The 24980-nt window shown below is 40.3% G+C and overlaps 1 protein-coding gene across 1 annotated transcript; it reads left to right on the top strand.

Moving 5' to 3' along the window:
• Window positions 1–19195: 19195 nt before the first annotated feature.
• Window positions 19196–19684, top strand: LOC308605040 (cytochrome c oxidase assembly protein COX11, mitochondrial-like; the record flags this gene model as incomplete). The annotated part of the gene is made up of 1 exon (XM_081214701.1): window positions 19196–19684. One exon carries the CDS (start codon window positions 19196–19198, stop codon window positions 19682–19684), a length of 489 nt encoding a protein of 162 aa, XP_081070827.1.
• Window positions 19685–24980: the final 5296 nt, after the last annotated feature.

Raw genomic sequence — 24980 nt, 5'->3', positions numbered from 1 at the left:
CTGCACCATTTGGGGAGCCAGCTGGGGAAGGGACCCTGAGACTTTCCCTTGGCTGCTCTGGCCTCGCACTCCCACCAGGTTCATCTCTGTGAGAGGCAAAGAGCAAATAGCCTCGCCGGCATCTGTTTCACCAGCTCAGCATGGCCGCAGGACTGGAGATAAATATATTGGCAAACAGTATAACAACTGCTGTTTCCACGCAGGGACACAGTAGTGCTTGAGCAACACGAATAAATTACTGGAACTTCGAAAATCAAGAGTCGTAACTGCAAAGAGGTTGATCGTGTGAGGATGGATGGCGGCAGGGAATGAGGTGAACTCAAGAGCTCATCTGTTACAGTATTGAATAAGGTTCTTTTCCTCCTGGGAAGTTTGAAGAGGCGGAGCCACAGGAAGGCCAAGGTCTTTGCTCTCTGCCCACAGCCAGACACGATATGCTGCCAGCAGGCCCAGGCTGAGGCAGAGGGAGGGGATGAAAGATCTCCATCTCCAAATCCCAAAATAGTCTTTTACATGCATTTAACATGCTTAGGCAACTTCCTTTCCTCTGAACACTTGCTCTCCGTTTCAAGTCAGATCCCATGATCCCTGCCGAAACTTGCAAGCTCTCTTTGAAAGGCAGAGTTTACACAGAGAGAAGGAAGCGTCCACATGGACAGGTCAATAGGGTTTTCACCTCTGACTGAAGCCAATGAAATTGATGGGTGGAGTTTGGGACTCCCCCCGGGCATAACTAAAAGTAGGCAAAGTAATAGACAATCAATGATGGTTGATAATAGTTATGGTTATAGAAGCCTGGGTTTCTCTGTCTAGTGCTCACACACCTCCCACCCCACCACAAGCCTTTCCAAGAGAGAAAGGTGTATTTTTTCACGGCTTCTGCGTGCAAGACAGGCAGGACAAGAAACAACAAAATAAGAAAAATGGATAAAGAGGCCATGACAGCTTGTGGAGAAAGAAACTTCTCATTTTCTTAAGAGAAATATTCTTTTTTTTTTTTTATCTTTTCCTGTGTGGTCTATTGTTTTCCATTTTGTATTGTATCTGATTTCTTTCTGAAAATTTGGAAGAGTTTTTTCCTAGTGATAACATTCATATTTATAACGTTATATAATACATTTAGTCCTCTGTGTATTTTGAAGAATAGAAGTTTTTTAGAATTATCATAGGTTGTAAATCATTCTTTTGTGGTTTGTGTTGTGGGATTCTTTTTTAATAAATTCTCACCTACTCAGATTCACAGGGGCGTATTTTTTGCAGTACCGAATAATTCCGCACTTTGACCGAAGAGAAATTAGACATGTATTTTTGCTTTCTCTTTGCCTCCTTCTAGCTGATATTATCTTTTTAGCATTTGTCTTTGTAATGGTAAATTTAATTGTACCTTTATCCAGTGAATTACCAAGGATGAGTCTGTAGGAGCAGTTCCTGCCAGGTGCTAGCAAGAAGAACATGCATTGTTCTTTAGAAAATTTTAAAACAATAATAAAACCAACTACAAGTCAGTCTGATCATCATTACCACACTGCTCCAATAATACAATATGAGTGATAAAATATTATTTCTTATAAGGAGAGACCACCCCACTGCCACTTACCCCCTTTGTATGCCTCTATCAGTTGTTTTATCAGCTTTACTTAATCTTTTAACATTTCACTGTAAAAGATAAGAAAACCAGCCAAATAATAATAAACATTCGCCTCTCTCCTTATCTCTTTCCAGTATTTGTCAGGGTTTATAACATAAGTTGTTATAACATAAGTTTATAACGTAAGTTGGGTTCTATAGCCATATTCCCCATATTTGTTTTTGTGCAATTATACAGACTCAGTATATACCACCATTTTTCTATATTTTACCACTTATCTCTTGATTGGCTGAGGCTTATCCTTAAGTAGTTTTTGAAATAATACATGGACTCAAAATTCCCTACATTCTAACATGTTCATGAATGTCTGTTGTCTTAATACAGGAAAAATATTTTAGCTGGGTATGAAATTCTTAAGTGTTGCCTACTCTCTTCTGTGAAGAAGTTTGAACCTGGACTGTTTTTGTTTTACTGAAAATTTTCTTTTACTTGAAGTTTGTATTTATCATTCTGTGCCAAATGTTCCTAGGAAATAGCATGTCCTTTCAAATTGTAGACTCTCCTTTTATCCATAAAATATTCTAAATATTTTTCTGAATAATTATCTCCATTTTTCCTCCTTAGGACACCAATTACACATATCCCCTTTGTCTATTATTTTTTCTCTAAACTTTTAAACTCTTTGCTTCCATTTCAGTGTGCCAATTTTTATCAGGCCCCTTATTGTATTTTCATCAATGTCTAGACTCTGTTTGTCTGCTAATAGTTTTGCCTTTAGTTCTACAGTAGTTTTGTTTATATTCTATTTCTTTTGTGCTTTGACTCCTGAACTCTGCCAGTGCACAGTGATCTCCTCATACTCTCTAACTACCTCTCCCTGACCTCATATTTCTGCTTTGTCTGTTTTCTATATTAGAGCGATTGCCTCCTTAATTTTTTTAATGAATGTGAAATATCTGGTTACAATTTCCACCTGCAATGTATTTCTAGTAAGAATTCATTATCCGAAATTTGTTTCTCATTCCTTCTTTTTTCTAGTAATAACTCTCTCTATATATAGATATAGATATAGATTTCTTTTTTAACTTTTCATTATTTGAATATGATAAAGTTTCATGAACCAATTATATGAATGAGGTCATATAATTGTGGGGTAGGAGCTCTTTGGGAGTTTACTTTTCCCTAGCTGTAGAGACTGTCAGTTGTAGGAATTTTTATAATATAAAGACCCCTGAAGGTCCCTGAAGGTCCACCCATCACCACAAGGGTGGACTGCTTCTTGCAAATTGTATTACTTGTGTAATTCATCATTTGGCCTTGCTTTTCATTTCTGAGAAAAAAATACACAATACACTACTAAATAACCAAGAGATCACTGAAGAAATCAAAGGGGAAATAAAAAAAATACCTAGAAAAAAATGACAATGAAAACAAACCAAAAAAAACCAAGCAGAGGGAAAATGACTATGCCAGTCAGTGAAGCTTGTTCCCAATTTGGGAACCTTGTTCCCAATTTCCTGGCAAGGGTCTTAGTTTTGCACCTCTAAGGCCCCTACCTTAGAAAAGCACACTAATTTCTGGGATCTCTCTAGAGGGATACCTTCTAATTCTTTCCATCCCTCTGTTTGATCGCCACCATCATTATACTTCTTCACCTACTTTGTTGTCCCAAATTTATGCTGTCTCTTCTGAAGACAGATATTACGTTTTCATTTCTCATTCTTTTCTTGTTGCTTTTGGATAAGCCAAAAAGAAAGGAGGGAAATGACAACTTTAAGTGGAAGTCACCGGATCTTCTTACAAGAAAACCAATTCTATAACTAAAAATGGCATTTAGAGAGCAATCAAAAGAAAGGAAGACAAGAAGGAAATTCAACTTCCAAGTAGAAAAATCTGTTCTTCACCAAGAAAACCATAGTAGTCACTACACACTCTTGGGTACTGGTTTGCTTTTCACGCTGGTTACTATTTCTATCAGGGGAAACCATGACTATATCTTCTTGTTTGACAAAACTTGTTAAAAAGAGGTCATGTTGGGTTCCCTGGTGGCACAGTGGTTGAAAGTCCACCTGCCGATGAAGGGGACACAGGTTCGTGCCCCGGTCCGGGAAGATCTCACATGCCACAGAGTGGCTGGGCCCGTGAGCCATGGCCACTGAGCCTGCGCATCCAGAGCCTGTGCTCCTCAACGGGAGAGGCCACAACAGCGAGAGGCCCATGTACCACACACACACAAAAAAGAGGTCATGTTACTTCAGTCCCAGATACTTGTCATTGCAACAGAAACTGCTGATCCAATAGCAATTGCTATTGGGGAATTACTGATTAATAGGTATAAACTTTCAGCTATGAAAAATGAATAAATTCTAGAGCTCTGCTGTACAACAATAGTATCTAAAGTTAACGATATAGTATTATGATGCATCATTAAATATGAGGATAGATTTCATGGTAATTATTTTATCACAAAACACACATACACACACACACAAGAACACAAGGACATTTTTGGAGGTGAAGGATATGTTTAGTACCTTGGTCGTGGTGATGACATCACAGGTATATGCATATATCGAAATTCATCAAGATGTATACATCAAATGTGTGGATTTCTTGATATATCAGTCATACCTCAATAAAGTTAAAAAACACACAAAAAAATAAAGATTTCTTTTAAAATCAAGTAGACTACGACATATCCCATTATACTATTAAATATATTGACTTTCGTTTTTTTTACAGCTTTATTGGAGTATGATTGCTTTACAATGTTGTGTTAGTTTCTGCTGTATAACAAAGTGAATCCGCTATATGTATACATATATCTCCATATCCCCTCCCTCTTGAGCCTCCCCCTCACCCTCCCTATCCCACCCTCCAGGTGGTCACAAAGCACAGAGCTGATCTCCCTGCACTATGCAGCTGCTTCCCACTAGCTATTTATTTTCCATTTGGTAGTGAATATATGTCAGTGCTACTCTCTCACTTCGTCCCAGCTTCACCTCCCACCCCTGTGGCCACAAGTCCATTCTCTACGTCTGCATCTTTATTCCTGTCGTGCCAGTAGGTTCATCAGAACCTTTTTTTTTTTAGATTCCATATATATATGTTAGCATACAGTATTTGTTTTTCCCTTTCTGATTTACTTCACTCTTTCTGACAGACTCTAGGTCCATCCGCTTCACTACAAATGACTCAATTTAGTTTCTTTTTATGGCTGAGTAATATTCCATTGTATATGTATGACACATCTTCTTTTTCCATTCATCTGTCGATGGACACTTAGGTTGCTTCCATGTCCTGGCTATTGTAAATGGTGCTACAATGAACATTGTGGTACATGTCTCTTTTTGAATTATGGTTTTCTCAGGGTATATGCCCAATAGTGGGATTGCTCAGTCATATGGTAGTTATATTTTTAGTTTTTTAAGGAACCTCCATAGTGTTCTCCATAGTGGCTGTATCAATCTACATTCCCACCAACAGTACAAGAGGGTTCCCTTTTCTCCACACCCTCTACAGCATTTATTGTTTGTAAATGTTTTGATGATGGCCATTCTGACTGGTGTGAGATGATACCTCATTGTGGTTTTGATTTGCATTTCTCTAATGATTAGTGATGCTGAGCATCCTTTCATGTGTTTGTTGGCAATCTGTATATCTCCTTTGGAGAAATGTCTATTTAAGTCTTCTGCCCATTTTTGGATTGGGTTTTTTGTTTTTCTGATATTGAGCTGCATGAGCTGCTTGTATATTTTGGAGATTAATCCTTTGTCAGTTGCTTCATTTGCAAATATTTTCTCCCATTCTGAGGGTTGTCTTTTGGTCTTGTTTATGGTTTCTGTTTTTGCTGTGCAAAAGCTTTTAAGTTTCATCAGGTCCCATTTGTTTATTTTTGTTTTTATTTCCATTTCTCTAGGAGGTGGATCAAAAAGGATCTTGCTGTGATTTATGTCATAGAGTGTTCTGCCTGTGTTTTCCTCTAAGAGTTTTATAGTGTCTGGCCTTACATTTAGGTCTTTAATGCATTTTGAGTTTATTTTTGTGTATGGTGTTAGGGAGTGTTCTAATTTATTCTTTTACACGTAGCTGTCCAATTTTCACAGTACCACTTATTGAAGAGGCTGTCTTTTCTCCATTATATATTCTTGCCTCCTTTATCAAAGATAAGGTGACCATAGGTGCATGGGTTTATCTCTGGGATTTCTATCCTGTTTTATTGATCTATATATCTATATTGATCTATACTGATCTATATTTTTTTGTGCCAGTACCATACCATCTTGATTACTGTAGCTTCATAGTATAGTCTGAAGTCAGGGAGTCTGACGTCTCCAGCTTTGTTTTCTTTCTCAAGATTGCTTTGGCTATTCAGTATCTTTTGTGTTTCCATACAACTTATATAATATTTTGCTCTAATTCTGTGAAAAATACCATTGGTAGTTTGATAGGCATTGCATTGAATCTGTAGATTGCTTTGGGTAGTATAGTCATTTACACAATGTTGATTCTTCCAATTGAAAGAACATGGTCTATCTCTCCATCTGTTTGTATCATCTTTGATTTCTTTCATCAGTGTCTTATAGTTTTCTGCATACAGGTCTTTTGTCTCCTTAGGTAGGTTAATTCCTAGGTATTTTATTCTTTTTGTTGCAATGGTAAATGGGAGGGTTTCCTTAATTTCTCTTTCAGATATTTCATTATTAGTGTATAGGAATGCAAGAGATTTCTGCGCATTAATTTTGTATCCTGCTACTTTACCAAATTCATTGATTAGCTCTTATAGTTTTCTGGTAGCATCTTTGGGATTCTCTATGTATAGTATCATGTCATCTGCAAATACTGATAGTTTTACTTCTTTTCCGATTTGGATTCCTTTTATTTCTTTTTCTTCTCTGATTGTTGTGGCTAAAACTTCCAAACCTATGTTGAATAACAGTTGTGAGTGTGGGCACACTTGTCTTGTTCCTGATCTTAGAGGAAATGGTTTCAGCTTTTTACCATTGAGAATGATGTTGGCTGTGGGTTTGCCATATATGGCTTTTATTATGTTGAGGTAGTTTCCCTCTATGCCCATTTTCTAGAGTTTTTTTCATAAATGGGTGTTGAATTTTGTCAAAAGCTTTTTCTTCAGCTATTGAGATGATCATATGGTTTTTAACCTTCAGTTTGTTAATATGGTGCATCACATTGATTTGCATATATTGAAGAATACTTGCATTCCTGAGATAAACCCCACTTGATCATGGTGTATGATCCCTTTAATGTGCTGTTGGATTCTATTTGCTAGTATTTTGCTGAGGATTTTTGCATCTATGTTCATCAGTGATATTGGCCTGTAGTTCTCTTTCTGTGTGACATCTTTGTCTGGTTTTGGTATCAGGGTGATGGTGGCCTCACAGAATGAGTTTGTGGGTGTTCCTCCCTCTGTTATATTTTGGAAGAGTTTGAGAAGGATAGGTGTTAGCTCTTCTCTGAATGTTTGAAAGAATTTACCTGTGAAGCCATCTGGTCCTAGGATTTTGTGTGTTGCAAGATTTTTAATCACAGTTTCAATTTCAGTGCTTGTGATTGGTCTGTTCATATTTTCTATTTCTTCCCGGTTCAGTCTTGGCAGGTTGTACTTTTCTAAGAATTGTCCATTTCTTCCAGGTTGTCTATTTTATGGGCATATAGTTGCTTGTAGTAGTCTCTCACAATCCTTTGTATTTCTACAGTGTCAATTGTTACTTCTCCTTTTCCATTTCTAATTCTGTTGCTTTGAGTCTTCTCCCTTTTTCTCCTGATGAGTCTGGCTAGTGCTTTATCAATTTTGTTTATCTTCTCAAAGAACCAGCTTTTAGTTTTATTGATCTTTGCTATTGTTTCCTTCATTTTTTTTCATTTATTTCTTATCTGATTTTTATGATTTCTTTCCTTCTACTAACTTTGGTTTTTTGTTGTTCTTCTTCTTCTTTCTGTAATTGCTTTAGGTATAATGTTAAGTTGCTTATTTGAGATTTTTCTTGTTTCTTAAGGTAGGATTGTATTGCTATAAATTTCCCTCTTAGAACTGCTTTTGCTGCATCCCATAGGTTTTGGGCCTCATGTTTTCATTGTCATTTGTTTCTATGTATTTTTTTATTTCCCCTTTGATTTCTTCAGTGATCTCTTGGTTATTTATTAGTGTATTGTTTAGCCTCCATGTGTTTGTATTTTTTACAACTTTTCCTATAACTGTTATCTAGTCCCATAGCTTTGTGGTCAAGAAATATACTTGATATGAATTCAACTTTCCTTTTTTTAAATTAATTTATTAAATTTTATTTATTTTATTTTTGGCTGCATAGGGTCTTTGTTGATGCGCACAGGCTTTTCTCTGGCTGTGGTGAGCAGGGGCTACTCTTCGTTGCAGTGTGCAGGCTTCTCATTGCAGTGGCTTCTGTTGTTGTGGAGCATGGGCTCTAGGCATGTGGCCTTCAGTAGTTATGGCACACGGGCTCAGTATTTGTGGCTTGTGAGCTCTAGAGCACAGGCTCCATAGTTGTGGCACATGGGCTTAGTTGCTCTGCAGCATGTGGGATCTTCCCGGACCAGGTCTCGAACCCACATCCCCTGCATTGGCAGGTGGATCCTTAACCACTGTGCCACCAGAGAAGCCCGATTTCAGTTTTTGTAAATATACTGAGGCTTGATCTGTGACCCAAGATATGATCTATCCTGGAGAATGTCCCATGAGCACTTGAGAAGAAAGTGTATTCTCTTTTTTTGGATGGAATGTCCTATAAATATCAATTAAGTCCATCTGGTCTAATGTGTCATTTAAAGCTTGTGTTTCCTTATTTATTTTACTTTTGGATGATGTGTCCATAGGTGAAAGTGGGGTGTTAAATTCCCCTACTATGATTGTGTTACTATCGATTTCCCCTTTTATGGCTGTTAGCATTTGCCTTATGTATTGAGGTGTTCCTATGTTGGGTGCATAAATATTTACAATTGTTATAGCTTCTTCTTGGATTGATCCCTTGATCATTATGTAGTGTCTTTTGTCTCTTGTAACAGTCTTCATTTTAAAGTCTATTTTGTCTGATATGAGAACTGCTACTCCAGCTTTCTTTTGATTTCCATTTGCATGGAATATCTTTTTCCATCCCCTCACTTTCAGTCTGTGTGTGTCCCTAGGTCTGAAGCAGGTCTCTTGTAGACAGCATATATATGGGTCTTGTTTTTGTGTCTATCCAGCCAGTCTGTGCCTTTGCGTTGGAGCATTTAATCCACTCACGTTTAAGGTAATTATCGATATGTATGTTCCTATGACCATTTTCTTAATTGTTTTGGGTTTGTTTTTGTATGTCTTTTCCTTCTCTTGTGCTTTCTGCCTAGAGAAGTTCCTTTAGCATTTGTTGTAAAGCTGGTTTGGTGGTGCTGAATACTCTAAACTTGGCTTGTCTGTAAAGATTTTAATTTCTCTGTCAAATCTGAATGAGATCCTTGCTGGGCAGAGTAATATTGGTTGTAGGTTTTTCCCTTTCATCACTTTAAATATGTCCTGCCACTCCCTTCTGGCTTTCAGAGTTTCTGCTGAAAGATCAACTGTTAACCTCATGGGGATTCCCTTGTATGTTATTTGTTGTTTTTCCCTTGCTGCTTTTAATATTTTTTCTTCGTATTTAATTTTTGATCGTTCAATTAATATGTGTCTTGGCATTTTTCTCCTTGGGTTTTTCCTGTATGGGACTCTCTGCACTTCCTGGGCTTGATTGACTATTTCCTTTCCCATATTAGGGAAGTTTTTGACTACAATCTCTTCAAATATTTTCTCAGACCCTTTCTTTCTCTCTTCTTCTTCTGGGACCCGTATAATTCGAATGTTGGTGTGTTTAATGTTGTCCCAGAGGTCTCTGAGACTGTCCTCAATTCTTTTCATTCTTTTTTTATTATTATTCTGCTCCGTGGCAGTTATTTCCACTATTCTATCTTCCAGGTAAATAATCCGTTCTTCTGCCTCACTTATTCTGCTATTGATTCCTTCTAGCATATTTTTATTTCATTTATTGTGTTGTTTATCATTGATTGTTTGCTCTTTAGTTCTTCTAGGTCCTTGTTAAACATTTCTTGTATTTTCTCCATTCTATTTCTGAGACTTTGGATCATCTCTACTATTATTACTCTGAATACTTTTTCAGGTAGACTGCCTATTTCCTATTCATTTATTTGGTCTGGTGGGTTTTTACCTTGCTTCTTCATCTGCTGCATATTACTCTGTCTTCCCATTTTGTTTAACTTTTGGGTCTCCGTTTTGCAGGCTGCAGATTCATAGTCCCTTTTACTTCTGGTGTCTGCCCCCAGTGGGTGAGGTTGATTCGGTGGCTTGTGTACCCTTCCTGGTGGGTGGGGACTGATGCCTGTGTTCTGGTTGCTGGGGCTGGATTTTGTCCCTCTGGTCGGCAGGACTGCATCTGGTGGTGTGTTTTGGGGTGTCTGTGAATTAGTTTGAGTTTAGGCAGCCTGTCTGTTAATGGGTGGGATTGTGTTCCTGGTTTGCTAGTTGTTTGGCATGGGGCATCCAGCACTGGAGCTTGCTGGCCATTAGGTGGTATTGGGTCTTAGTGTTGAGATGGAGATCTCTGGGAGAGCTCTCACTGATTAATATTACATGGGGCCAGGAGGCCTCTGGTTGTCCAAAATCCTGGACTCGGCTCTCCCACCTTGGAGGCTCAGGCCCGACATCTGGCCAGAGCACCAAGACCCTGCCAGCCACATGGCACAGAAGAAAAGGAAGAAGAAAAAAAAAAAGAAAAAATGAACAGACAGAACCCCAAGACAAAGGGTAAAAGCAAAACGAAACAAAGTCACATAAAGAAGCATACACACACTCACAAAAAGAGGGGGAAAAAAGGAAAAGAGAAAGGAAGAGAGCACCAAACCAATAAACAAACCTACAAGTGAAGACAAAAACTAAAAACTAAACTAAGATAAACATAAAACCAAAAACAAATCAAACACAGAACGCAAACCCCAAGTCCACAGCTGCCCCCAAAGTCCACTGCCTCAATTTTGGGAACACTCATTGTCTAGTCAGGCATCCCACAGATGCAGGGTTTACCAAGCTGATTGCAGGGATTTAATGCACTGCTTCTGAGGCTGCGCAGAGAAATTTCCCTTTCTCTTCTTTGTTCGCACAGCTCCTGGGGTTCAGCTTTGGATTGGTCCCACCTCTGCATGTAGGTCGCCCTCAGGCATCTGTTCCCCACCAGACAGGAGGGGGTTAAAGCAGCAACTGATTAGGGATCTCTTGCCCACTCAGGCTGGGGAGAGGGAAGGGTACGGTAGTCCTAATTGGGATGCGGGCAGTGTCTGCAGTGGTAGAGGCTGGCGTGACATTGCAACAGCCTGAGGCACGCCGTGTGTTCTCCCAGGGAAGTTGGCCCTGGATCACAGGACCCTGGCAATGGTGTGCTGCAAAGGCTCCTGGGAGGGTGTGGGTAGTGATCTGTGCTTGCACACAGGGTCCCTAGTGGCAGTGGTGGCAGCGGTAGCAGTCCATGCCTGCCTCTGGGATCCAAGATGATAGCCACAGCTCGTGCCTGTCTCTGGAGCTTGCTTAGGCAGCGCTCTGCCATCTGTGGGCACACGGAGCAGGAACCCCCTCTCCTCTTTCACCCTGAAACAATGGTCTCTTGCCTCTCCGGCAAGTCCACACTTTCCAGGACTCCCTCCCAGCTAGCTCTGGTGTGCTAGCCCCCTTCAGTCTGTCTTCACACAGCCAACCCAGTCCCCTCCCTGGGGTTTGATCTCTGAAGCCCAAGCCTCAGCTCCCAGCACCCACCTGCCCCAGCAGGTGAGCAGACAAGCGTCTCAGGCTGGTGAGTGCTGGTCGGCACCCATCTTCTGTGCAGGAATCTCTCCACCTTGCTCTCTGCACTGCTGTTGCTGTCCTCTCCTCTGTGTCTCCGAAGCTCCCCGCACCATCCCCACCAGTGAGGGGGCTTCCTAGTGTGTGAAAACCTTTCCTCCTTCACAGCTCCCTCCCAGAGGTGCAGGTCTCATCCCTATTGCTTTGTCTCTTTTTTTCTTTTTTTTTTTTTTTTGCCCTACCCAGTTTCGTGGGGATTTTCTTGCCTTTTTGGAAGTCTGAGGTCTTCTGCCAGTGTTCAGTAGGTGTCCTTTAGTCGTTCCACATGTAAATGTATTTTTGATGTATTTGTGGGGAGGAAGGTGATCTCCATGTCTTACTCCTCCGCCATCTTGTAGGTCACCCTCAAATGTAGTGACTGTTATTTTAAAATAAAATTATAAAGTGAGAACATAGAATTATTCTACAGGGCACAAGAACTAACTGAGGCCCATTAACAGTGAGCTTTTTTAAATTTGTGGGTGGCAGGAACACTAGTTAGACAAGAGAATTTTCACCGCTGAAACCATCACAAAAATAGCTGTCACACTTGACATTAATGTTAATTGTGGACAAACTGAATCTTCTGACAGATTTTCTGCAGCCAATAATTTAGTAAAAGTGCTCTGATTTGGAAAGCCAAAAATGTCAGCTAAAGGTCAGCTCCCAGGGCTTTGAAATGCCCCCTTTCTGTAATAAGAAGTTAAAATTCGACTATTTCTCAGTCTAAAATTGGAGAAAGCAAACAATAGGTACTAAGTACCCTACATTACAAAGTGTAGGGCAAGACCACCTCTGCAGAGCTTCCAAAGCAAATGATAATAAATCAGTGTTTCGTGATTCGCTCAGCAATCCTCTTGAGGATATAAAAGGATTGAGGTTTAAAGGGATTGCAAAGCAAAATTACTGCAGCCAGTTCTAGAGGACTATAATATTTTCTCTTCCCATCATAGAGGAGGGGAAGAGGGCAAGTAAGAGAAGCATCCAGTGAATGGCTGAGAGCAGTTGACCTTGACTGCCTGGCATATCTGGGGTCCAAGACTGATGTCAGAACCATGCTTGAAAAAGCCTGAGGCAAGAAGCTGAAGCCCATGGTTAAAGACGAAAGCCCTGCACGGGGAACAAACTGCAGTTCTTGGTGGGGCAAATATTTGTGAGCATTTTCATTCGTGAGATGTGGACCACATGGGGAAGAAAGCTGGCCTGGGGCTGCCTTAAAGTAAACTTTACTCAGGAGATCCCCTGAATGTATGATGGAACCCTAAAGAGAGACTTAGCATGGGATGGGTCACAGCATATACAAAGGCTGAGACTCAAATCATGACAATTACAATTAGAGAGCCCCAGCAGGAGTGTTTCTGTGGAAGTCACAATAGCACTTAAAAGAAAAATAGTGTTAGGGACTTGCCATAAACAGAGGGAACCAGTGCCAGAATTTCATCCCTTCTGCAGAGGCAACTACTGTTCAATATCACTGTAGATTACCTGTCCTAGAACTTTATATAAATAAATTCATATAATATGTACTCTTTCATGTCTGGCTTATTTTACTCAAGGTAATGTTGTTGAGATACATCCCTGATGTTGCATGTATCAGTGAGTTATTTTTCTTCCTTAATCCTGAGTATATTCCATTATGTAAATATAGTTTGATGTGTTTATCTAGAAGCTCTACATATTTTGTTCTTTCATTTGAGTCGATCCTCCAATTTGAACTGTTTTATGTATAGTACAAAGTATGTGTTGAAGTTCTTTTTTTCCATACAGATACCCAGTTTTCCTTGTACCATTTCTTGAAAAGGGTCTCATTTACCCACTAAATTATCCAATTACTTTTGCTGCATAACAAACTACCACCAGAATGACTGGCTTAGAACAAGGATTTTACTTTGCTATTTTATGGGTCAGCAATCTGAGAAAGGCTCTGCTGGAGTTTATTCATAGAGTTTCTCATGTGGATACACTTAGGTATTGCATGGGGCTGTAGAATTCTGAAGATTCAGTTAGGCTCAGGGTCAAATATGGCTCATTCACATGACTGGCATGCTGGCTGGCTGCCAGGGTCTCAGCTGAGAGTGTCAATCAAAATATCTACACATGACCTCTCCAGTATAGTAGCCACAGGGTAGTCAAACTTTTTACATAAGCCTGGCTTCCCACAGAAGGAGTGTCCCAAGAGAACCTGGCAGAAGGTGTTTTGCCTCTTACGACTTACTCTCAGGAATTATACAGTTTTATTTCCATCATATTCTTTTGGACAAAGTAGTCACAGTCCCATCTAGATTCAAGGGAACCCCACATCCTGATGGGAGGTGTATCTAAGAATTTGTAGTCATCTTTAAAACCATAACAACATACACCTGTGGGTCTATTTATGGACTCATTTCTTCCATCCTATTGACCTATTTGTCTATCCTTACATCAATAATAATGTTTGATTGTAATAATTTAAGGTAAATCTTGAAATCAAGTAGTGTAAGTTCTTTATCTTTAAAATTGTTTTGGCTATTCTAAGTCCTTGGCATTTCCATATAAATCAGCTTGTCAGTTTCTATTTTTAAAAAACTGCTTGGATTTCAATTGTCATTGTATGAATCATAGAACAATTCGGAAAGAAATGATTTCTTGACAATATTAAATCTTGCGATCCATAAATGGTATATTTCACCATGAAATAAGGTCTTTTATTCCTTTTTGTAATCTTTTTTGGTGTTTTGTATAGAGGTCTTACACTTCTTTCATTAAATTTATTCCTATGTATTTTATAATTTTTGATGCTACTGACAATAGAATTGACCTTTAATTTCATTTTCCAATTGTTTCTTGCTTGTATATAGATATGCAATTGTTTTTGTATATTGATCTTGAATCCTACAACCTTTCTAAATTCACTTACTAGTTCTAATACACCCAGTACAATTTTGAAAAGAAGTTTTAAGAGTGAACTTCCTTCCCCTGTTCCAAAATTTAAAGATCAAATTTAAAATTCTTGCTAATTATTTCATCCTTGTTTTTCTGCCTCAGTCTCACTCTTCCTTCTTCTGGGAACTCCAGTTACACATAAGTTAGAGCGATTAATGTTGCCTCACAGATCTCTGAGACTGTTCCTTTTCTCAGGCTCTTTTCCTGTCATTCAATTTGGATAGTTTACTGATATTTTCTTCTAAAGTGTTCAATCTTCTGTTAAGCTAGTCCAGTGAATTTTTCATTTCCTTTTTTTTTTCAGTTCTAATGTTTCATTTGGTCCTTGTTTTATAATTCCAATTTCTCTACTGAGATTATCCATCTGTTCATCACTAAGTATGACAATATTTTCCTTTAAATTATTGAATATATTTATAATAGCTGTTCAAGTTCTTTCCTGCTAATTCCAATATCTCTGTCATCTCTGGGTCTGCTTCCATTGATCATTTTTTTTCTACAGGTATAAGGCACACTTTCCTACTTCTTTCTCTAAGGCCAGAGTAGCCCAACATCTGAGATGTGGCCTTTATGGGGTTTCAATTGAACACTTGAAGTTTCAGCAAGACCTCTCTACTTTGGTTGGTCGGAATTCTAATGCTCCCTTGAACTTTGTGATCTCAAAAATCTCAGGTCAGCTCACAGTTCCCTAAGTAGCTGCTTGCTGTCAAGCCTTGCCGTATCTCTCCCTGTACATGCAGATTAGTATTTGGCCAACGATTCAAGGGGACCCCTAGGCAGATTTCTGAAGCTTATTTTCTGACCAGCTGCCTTCTTTCAGATATCCATTCCTACAAGTTCCAGCCTCAGCAGCCCCAAACTCTGGCTCCTCCATTCAGTGAGACTGTCATACTTTGCTAGGGTTTCAAATTCCTGTGCCATGGTCTGAAAGCACCTTCAGTCAAAAATCTGGGGTAATCATAAGGCTCATGTGTTTTCCTTTTCTAGGGATTACAGTCCATTGCTGCCTGTCTTCCATCATCTGAAAACAGTTGTTCCATATATATTTGTCTAGCTTTATAGTTGTTTACATTGCAAGAGCTAGTCAAGTACCAATTACCATCATGGCTGGAAGGTCAGCTGAAATTTTATTATCTAAGATTGCCTGGAAACATCAGTGGCTGGCTGAGATTTTCTCCCAGTTACAGGAGTGAAATATCCACAATGTTTGAGATAATGAAATAAAATTGTTTTCTGCTTACACCCTATAGTGTTCAACTAATTCAATATACCAGTTATGTTACCATTTCAAATATACATATAAAATAAGAAATAGAGTATGTTTGTGGAGCACTGATACAGCACTTTAATTAGGGAATGGAGGAAATGGCGAGCCATGAAACATCGATTATAAAGGAGCAAATCTGGAATGGTTTGGGGAAGGAGAAGACCCGAGTTTGGACTCAGTCCCAACTCTATTCCTTATTAGAATTATTGAGCAAGTCACTTCACCTAAAGTTAAAAGTCAATGTTCCCTAGCATTACAGCTGGATTGTAATACTGGCCCCTCCATGTAGTCATGAGTAGCAGATATGAAAGCACTTGCAAACCCTCCATAAGTGCTAGTTTTCATTGATAGAAACTTGATTTATGAGCTATATGAGGTAGAAAAACAAAAGCTGTATCCTATAATGTTGATATAGATTCTATTCTCAAATCTGTCTTCTCTCAACATATATAATACTACTAGCGGTCCCCCTTTGTTCAGAGCCTACTACATGCCTATAACTGTTTTGGAGATTTTAGCTTATTTATTTTTTCCAATAAACTTGAATGACAGGGATTGACATCTTGATTTTACAAATCAGGGTACTAAGACTAAGCAAAGTTAAGAAACTTGCTCAAGGTCAAATGGCAAGTCAAGAAATCAAGCTCAGACTGCTGTGTCTCCAAAGCCTAAGTTTTTGCCATTACACCACTTTGACCGTGGACAATCATAATTTCTCTAGGCCTCAGAATTCTCCTCCATGAAATGGGGATTTTGAGCCACATGGTAAGTATTACTATCCCTTCTCAACTAAACATGCAAAATTGCAACATGATTTTCTAATCTTATTAAAACCTGAGGCATAAAGAAGCCTAATCTAGGGCTTCCCTGGTGGCGCAGTGGTTGAGAGTCCGCCTGCCGATGCAGGGGACACGGGTTCGTGCCCCGGTCTGGGAAGATCCCACATGCCGCGGAGCGGTTGGGCCCGTGAGCCATGGCCGTTGAGCCTGCGCGTCCGGAGCCTGTGCTCCGCAACGGGAGAGGCCACAACAGTGAGAGGCCCACGTACAGCAAAAAAAAAAAAAAAAAAAAAAAGAAGCCTAATCTAATTCTAAGTCCATATACATAGAAATGTTGAATTCTACAAGTATATTTGGTCTGATTTTCATATTCAGATTCTGATCTGCTATCAATAAAGACTGCAACCTGAACAAAGGTTTTCTTATGTTATTCTAATCAATCACACAGAATTTGGTGGTCAACTTTTTTCTCCTCTATGCTGGTCATATACACAGTGCATTTCTAGCTGTATCATCTGTCATTGCTTGTCATAGAGGAGATGTATCCTTGGTAAGTATATTTGAAGAAGAGTCCCCCAGTTTATTCTGATATGCCCTCTGTCCACTGATAATCTGAAAAATATCATTGTGCATTTGTTGGTGCGCAGCTCAGGTCACACTGCAGACATATATTATTTTACCACATGCTCATTAGTACTAAGTATCATTTTATCTCTTTGTTTTTATATCTACACAATCCATGTCAATAATGTTACTAGTTTGCAGAGCTGACCTGAGAAGGGAAGAAAGGGCAAATATTCATCTCGATGTCTGCTTTGACAAGACTTGAAATGGGTGGGAGGAAGAACACACTTCTACCTCCCATGCAGAAATAAGAGAGGCCAGCCTCTGAGACAACAAGAGGTCATTCCACAAGCATTAGTGGACAGAGGGCACATTTAAACAAGCACATCAAAACAGCCATCAAAGAGACATTTACCCCCCTTGCTGACAATCACCAAACTCAGTGACAGTTCGTTCTGTTGGATCTGCACTGTTCATGTGAAAGGCATTGAAGAAAAGAAAGCATTGAGCAGTAAGGCCAGTGAAATTGAGTTCAGGGAGAGGAAGGAGCTGTTTCCAAATATTTCTGCTATGTGTAGGGAGATGAAAAAGCACTAACTGGCTCCTCACAGAACACATTCCCGTTCTCCTGGCATAATCTGGAGATCCAATGGGGTCCTAACCAACCAGGTTCTTCTGGTCCAAACAGTCCTTGATATTCTCTACCTTTATTCTCCAAAGATGATGAGAAACCGACCAGCAGTGAGGCACCATCTTGGCTCTCACCTCCAAAGCAGTCATTTCTTTCTTTGACTGTCAGCCACAAGGGTCACTCACAAATCATCTGGTTGAAATGCACACTTTTAAGGTGCTCTGACTCCTACAGAAAGTCAGTCAGTCTCGAGATCCAAGTTGACCTCTTTTTCAATCTCCCCCTTTTTCAATCTCTTGAATTTAAAATTAATGCAGCATCAGTGTTTACTGCATGATTGAAGATTCCAAACTCTGAAATGTAATAGTGTGTAAAATGTTAGCAGGGCAAAAGATCAAGGACGTGTATAAGACAATTTGACATAAGCACAGGCCAAGTCAAAAGGCCACATCACAAAATACATTGCAACTAGGAAGGGTATGAAAGAGCAGCAGGGCCATGCTTTATAAATACATTAGCAGTGTGGGCAAAGTATAGAATCCTTAATTATTGTGGTGGGAAGGGAAATAGAACAAGAGATAGCAGCAAAATGATGGAGTTATTAAGCATTGTCACCATCGTAAGGTATATATCAAATGCCTGGAAAGTATTAGTTTAACTTCAGTTTTGAAAAAAAAAAAAGACTCCAATAATCAGAAGGCTAGTTTTTACTATACTTGAAAGAAAAGTCAGCCTGATTAGAAAGTAATTTATCAACTGCTTACTGGACATTTCTAAATGTCTCAGTCACTGAAACTCTACATACACACACACAAAAAATCATCACATTTCCATCAAAAATTATTCTTCTCCTGGAATCTGGAACAAAATGGTGGTGGCAGGAACATTCTGAGGTCACCTCCTCCCACGGACACACCAAATTACAACTGCTTACAGAACAGCTATATTTGAGAGTGACTTGAAGACTAACAGAAAGGATTTTCCATAACAAAAGATATATAGGGGGCTTCCCTGGTGGCGCAGTGGTTGAGAGTCCGCCTGCCGATGCAGAGGACACAGGTTCGTGCCCCGGTCCGGGAAGATCCCACATTCCGCGGAGCGGCTGGGCCCGTGAGCCATGGTCGCTGAGCCTGTACGTCCGGAGCCTGTGCTCCGCAACGGGAGAGGCCACAACAGTGAGAGGTCCGTGAACCACCCCATAAAACAAAACAAAACAAAACAAAAGATATAAAGAAGGAACAACAACAAAAGGGGCATCTAGTCTGGACCCCCGCCCCCAGCAAGGTGACCCAAAAGTGGGAGGAAAATCACAACTGCAGAGTTCTCCTAAAGGAGCCAGGAATCTGATTCCCACATCGAGCTCCCCAGCCTGGGGGTGCTGCACAGGGAAGACAAGCCCACAAAATGTCTGGCTTTGAAAACCCGAAGGGTTTAAATCCAATTTAAAAATGGGCAGAGGACCTGAATATACGTTTTCCAAAGAAGACATACAGATGACCAACAGACACATGAAAAGATGCTCCAATATCAATAAGCCTCGGGGAAATGCAAATCAAAAACACAATGAAGGATGGGAGGGCTCTGGGGTATGGGATGGGCGCGCGTGGCTTTCTGCGGGTGGCCCTGGAACCACCCTGGAAACCCGACCAGGGCTGCGGAGAGGGTAGAGTCTTGTCTCAAGTCGGGGAGGAGCGGGACAGGGGGTGCTGAGAGGGAGCTGAGACGGCTCGGCACATGGAGGCGCCCGAGCTTGGCGGTGCAGCCGCCGTGGTGGCCGAAGAGCACGAACCCCTTCACGCGCGTACAGGAGGAGGATTGGCGGCGGCGGAACAAGACCGTCCTCACGTATGTGGCCACGGCGGCCGTGGGCATGCTGGGGGTGTCCTACACCGCCGTGCCCCTTTACAGATCGGCAGTAGCAGGTCATGCATCAGACCAGATTGAAAACATGGTACCTGTTAAGGATTGCATCATTAAAGTCACCTTTAATGCAGATGTGCATGCAAGTCTCCAGTGGAACTTTAGACCTCAGCAAACAGAAATATATGTCAGTGATTAAAGCAGTTTTTAAAAGATTGCTTTTTTCAATGTAAAAATCCTTTCTTTTATCATTTACTGTTTCACAATTTAGGAAACATTCATCTAAACTTAATTTCAAAATACTGACAGAAAAAAAAAAAAAGAAAGAAAGAAAAAACACAATGAGGGCTCCCCTGGTGGCGCAGTGGTTGAGAGTCCGCCTGCCGATGAAGGGGACACGGGTTCGTGCCCCGGTCCGGGAAGATCCCACATGCCGTGGAGCGGCTGGGCCCGTGAGCCATGGCCGCTGAGCCTGCGCGTCCGGAGCCTGTGCTCCACAATGGGAGAGGCCACAACAGTGAGAGGCCCGCGTACCGCAAAAAAAAAAAAAAACCCAGTGAGATATCACCTCACACCTGTCAGATGGCCATCATCAAGACAACAAAAGCATTGGTGAGGATGTAAAGAAAGGGAACCCCCTCTTGCACTGTTGGTGGGATAGTAGATTGGTACAGCCACTATGGAAAACAGTATAAAGGTTCCTCAAAAAATTAAAACTAGAACTATTATACAATCCAGAAATTCCACACCTGGGTAAATACCTGAAGAAAACAAAAATGCTAATTCAAAAAGATATATGAACCCATATGTTCATTGCAGCATTATTTGCAATAGCCAAGATATGGGAGCAGCCTAAGTATCCAAGGATAGATTAATGGATAAAGAAGATATGGTAAATATATGCAAAGGAATATTACTCAGTCTTTAAAAAGAATGAAATCTTGCCAACAACATGGATGGATTTAGAAATTATTATGCTAAGTGAAATAAGTCAGACAGAGAAAGACAATTACAATATGATTTCACTTATACGTGGAATCTAAAAACCAAAACAAACAAAACAGAAACAGGGTTGGAGATACAGAGAACAAACTGGTGGTTGCCAGAGGAGAAGGGGGTGGGGAAATGAACAAAATAGGTGAAGGGGATTAAGAGGTAAAAACTTTCATTCATACAATAAATAAGTCATGGAGATGTAATGTACAGGATAGGGGATAGTGTCGACAATATTGTAATAGTAACTGTATGGTGACAGATGGTTTCTAACTTATTGTGGAGATCATTTTCTAATGTATAGAAATATGGAACCACTATGTTGTACACCTGAAACCAACATCACAGGTCAACTAAATGGCACTAAAAAAATTATGCCTCTTCCAAATATTTGCTGTCACTGCCAATGGCACTACCATTTATTTTCCCAAATCTTCAAGCCTTGAAACTTTTAAGTTATCTTTGACTCACCTCCCTCCCATCTTTAATGCTTATAGTCACCAACTTTGTTTTATTTCCTTCAAAGCATCTCTTCATCTATTCCTTTCTCTGCATTCACTGCTTTCTTTTGAGCTTTCAACTCACAATTTAATTCTTCCATTGTCTGTACTTGCCTCTCAGGGTCCACTCATTTTATACACCACATTTATTGCGGCCGTTCTTTTCCAAAACTACAAAAGTTCCCTCCTTTCTATCTCATCAATTCTTCACCCACCAGCATAGTTCAACACAAGATATGAAATGTTATGTGACATGATTTGCACCCTCTCAGAATTTACAATCCTCTTTCCCATCAAAGGCCTGCTATTTTTTTCAAGGACCCAAGCAGACACAAATGCTGAATATGAGCTGTGCTTTGACCCAGACTCAGGGAACCTGTGCTTTAGCTCCTGGTTCTAGCATCTAAGGTCTGATTATCATTAGGTGCTTGGACACCTTTGAGTTCTGGTATTGAAAGTAATAGGAGAGGGCTTCCCTGGTGGCGCAGTGGTTGAGAGTCCACCTGCTGATGCAGGGGACACGGGTTCGTGCCCCGGTCCAGGAAGATCCCACATGCCGCAGAGCGGCTGGGCCGGTGAGCCATGGCCGCTGAGCCTGTGCGTCCGGAGCCTGTGCTCCGCAATGGGAGAGGCCACAACAGTGAGAGGCCCGCGTACAGAAAAAAAAAAAGAAAGTAATAGGAGAGAACAGGCAGAAAATCCAGTAGCAGCACTGATACTCCAAGGAGAAGTGAGCTTGAGCCATTGGGCATGCTCTTCTTACAGAATAAATAACATTGGCCTATATAACCAAAAGTCCACATTCTCAGTGGCTTAACTCAACAAAGGCTTATTTCTCATGCCACAGTCCAACATAAGTCAGTGAGGCAGGGTGAGGAGTGGAGAGCGAGAAGCAGTGAATAATAGGGGGACCCAGGCTTCCAGACTCCTTTATTCTTAAAGTACATTTACTTTAAAGTGACTTCTGGGGCTTCCCTTGTGGCGCAGTGGTTAAGAATCTGCCTGCCAATGCAGGGGACATGGGTTTGAGCCCTGGTTCAGGAAGATTCCACACACCTCAGAGCAGCTAAGCCCGTGCGCCACAACTACTGAGCCTGCGTGCCACAACTACTGAAGCCCGAGCACCTAGAGCCCGTGCTCCACAACAAGAGATGCCACCGCAATGAGAAGCCCGCGCACCGCAATGAAGAGTAGCCCCCGCTCGCCGCAACTAGAGAAAGCCTGCGCACAGCAACGAAGACCCAATGCAGCCAAAAATAAACAAATAAATAAAAAATTTTATTAAAAAATTTTTTTTAAATAAAGTGACTTCTGAGGATGCAGCAGTACAGAAAGAAGAGATGAGGGTCATGCATAGAGCTTTTTATGAGTCAGGCAGGGAGGTGATAGGCTTCACTTTACCCATATTCCATTAGGCAGAACTTGGTCAAATGGCCCCAGAGTAACTGCTAAGGATCTGGGAAATGTAGTTCAGCTATGTGCCTGGGAAAGAGAGGAAAAACATAGATATTGAAGATGTGTAATTTCTACTCATCATCCAAGAGTCCATTCATTAAGGGCTGCCTAGAACGTAGATTTGCTGTCAAATCCATATTAACTTGTTCCCTCTTAAATCAATAATTCCTGTCAGGGACCAATCCTTTGAACCATTTTTACTGATTGTATTTGATCACATGTGTTACATTAGTCCATCTTCTGGATTTTGCAACCCGTTTGGTTTTAACTACTTTAGCTTTAGATCAATAAGATGCAATGACCAGCAGGTTCTCATCCTGCCTCACACTGTAGAATACAAGACCCAGACACCGGTGGCTGATTCCCACTTCTCAAAAGGATAACAGTGATCTCAATTAGTCCAACATTTATACTATAATTACCCACATATAGAGTTTAATAGAACAAACTTCTCAATGAATGAGACCTGGGTTCAAATCCTGCAGGGCTTTGTTACTATGTGACCTCACTGGGGTATTAACCTGCCTAAGCCTCAGTCTCCTTATCTGTAAAATGGAGATAATAACATCTACTTTCAGAGTTGTTGTGAGGACTAACTAAATGAAGTATTTGTTAGACACTTAGCACAAAATTGTCACATTAGTCAGATGAATGAGGAGGTCATCTGGGCATTGTCAAATTGGTGACAAATTCTTAATAACACCAAGGAAAGAATCAGTAATATTATTCTAGACAGTAGCAACAGGCTGATGGGGGAGATGTATGGAAATTAGGTAACAATCTAGAAAGACTCTGTTACAAATCACATATCTGAATCTGCTCTGTTGAGAAGATAAAAATAATTGCTTTCATGGAACAAATAAGTATATAGCACAATGTTAGGTACTATAGATACCGTGATGGCTTTGTAACATGTCAGTGTGGCTGGGCTGAATTACATTTTCCAGAATTCCATTTCTTGTGTCTTTCTGATTAGACCACGGGAAGATTCCGGGAGATGTAGAGAGCAGAGGGAAGCAGCTGCCTATTTGTAGCTCACACCCATTGTTGCTGATCTGCTGAGATATCCCAGGGGCATAGAGCAGTAGCTGCCTTTCCCTATCCTCCTGCGGCTTCTTTAACACCTGAGCCAGTGACTCCTGGGCCAGGTGCGTGTGTTTAGCTCCCTGATGAAGTGCCTTGGCTTCTGCAGGATACCCATGTCAGCAAGGCCAGTGGCAAAAAAAAAAAAAAAAAAAAATGGATACAGGTTTTAGTCCATCCCCATGGGGTTCCAGGTCATGTTTGTGGGTTCCAGCCAACACTTGATCTCCCCACTCCACATCCATCTTCCCCTCCTGACCACCACCCTGGGGACGCTAAGTGCCAGATGCAAATACTATATATATATTATATCTATATAATATATATGTAATTCTGTGCTTAAACCCTGACTGATACAGGTACGATGATTTTTTAAAAGTCAGACAAGTACATAGCAAGAGGTTATTTTAGATAGGGTAGTCAGGTAAGTCTCTTTGAGGAGGTACCATTTGATCAGAAACCTGAATGAGGTAGCAAATGAGTCCTGAGAATATCTAAAGGGAAATTATTCCAGCGGAGGGAATATCCAGGGCCCAGGGCCTTTGCACTTGCTAACTCTCTCCAAGCCCTGGGAAGAGTTAGATGAAATAGGAAATCTGCACAGGGGTTTGGACTATGTGGTATTGGTAGAAGTGATAAGAGGTGTGTAGATTCAATACATATTTTAAAGGTGAAGCTGATGGGAATTGTTGATGAAATGGATGTGAGTGTGAAGAAAAAGAAAAATCAAGAATGAGTCTTGATGTTTTCCATTGAGGAAACATATGCTAAGCCTAGGAGGATCTAAAAATAGGGCGTTCACTATCCTCAAGGAAACAGTCTGTTCCTTCTGCACAGAAACCATACTCAGCATCTCCTCCTTCTTCAAACACTCTTCCCAACTTCTCATTTGAGTAACTGTGAGTCTCCCACCTTCACTCAGTTGTGTGCTCCACAGCAGCAGGGATTAGCCTTCTTCATCTTTTTTTTTTTTTTTGCCCCAGTCCACTTAGTGCAGTGATTTGTGGAGAATAGGGTTTATTTAAATTTCTTTGTTTGTGTTGATTCTTCTTGAAAAATATTTGAAATATGCAATCAGTCATAAGCTTCCCTAATTCCTTCAAATCACATCACAATGTGGCTTTAAGGGTTTCTTTATTAGAAAGCCAAGATGTGGATTTTTTTGCATGTGCTGATTTTTTTTTTTTGGCAAATTTCAGTAATTTCATTATTTCAATAACATACCAGGAATCAAAGATTACAGAAGAGGAAATCCTTTTATTCCTGCCATTTACTTCACAAAAGAATTAGAATGTCCTTTAACAAAGAACATTTATATATTAGACAGATTTTAAGCAACTAAATTCTAATCGAGCCAACCAAAGTCAATTCAATATCTTACACATGCTGAATATTAATTAACACAGTTAATTAAAGCAATTTAAAATCTCCCCTTTCCTGATTCCATTAGCATTGGCTTTTTCA

Source organism: Mesoplodon bidens (genome assembly GCF_964165515.1).
Source record: "Mesoplodon bidens genome assembly, chromosome: 17".
Lineage (NCBI taxonomy): Eukaryota > Metazoa > Chordata > Mammalia > Artiodactyla > Ziphiidae > Mesoplodon > Mesoplodon bidens.
Note: the sequence above shows the minus strand (reverse complement) of the source record. Positions and strands in the feature narration are given on the sequence as shown.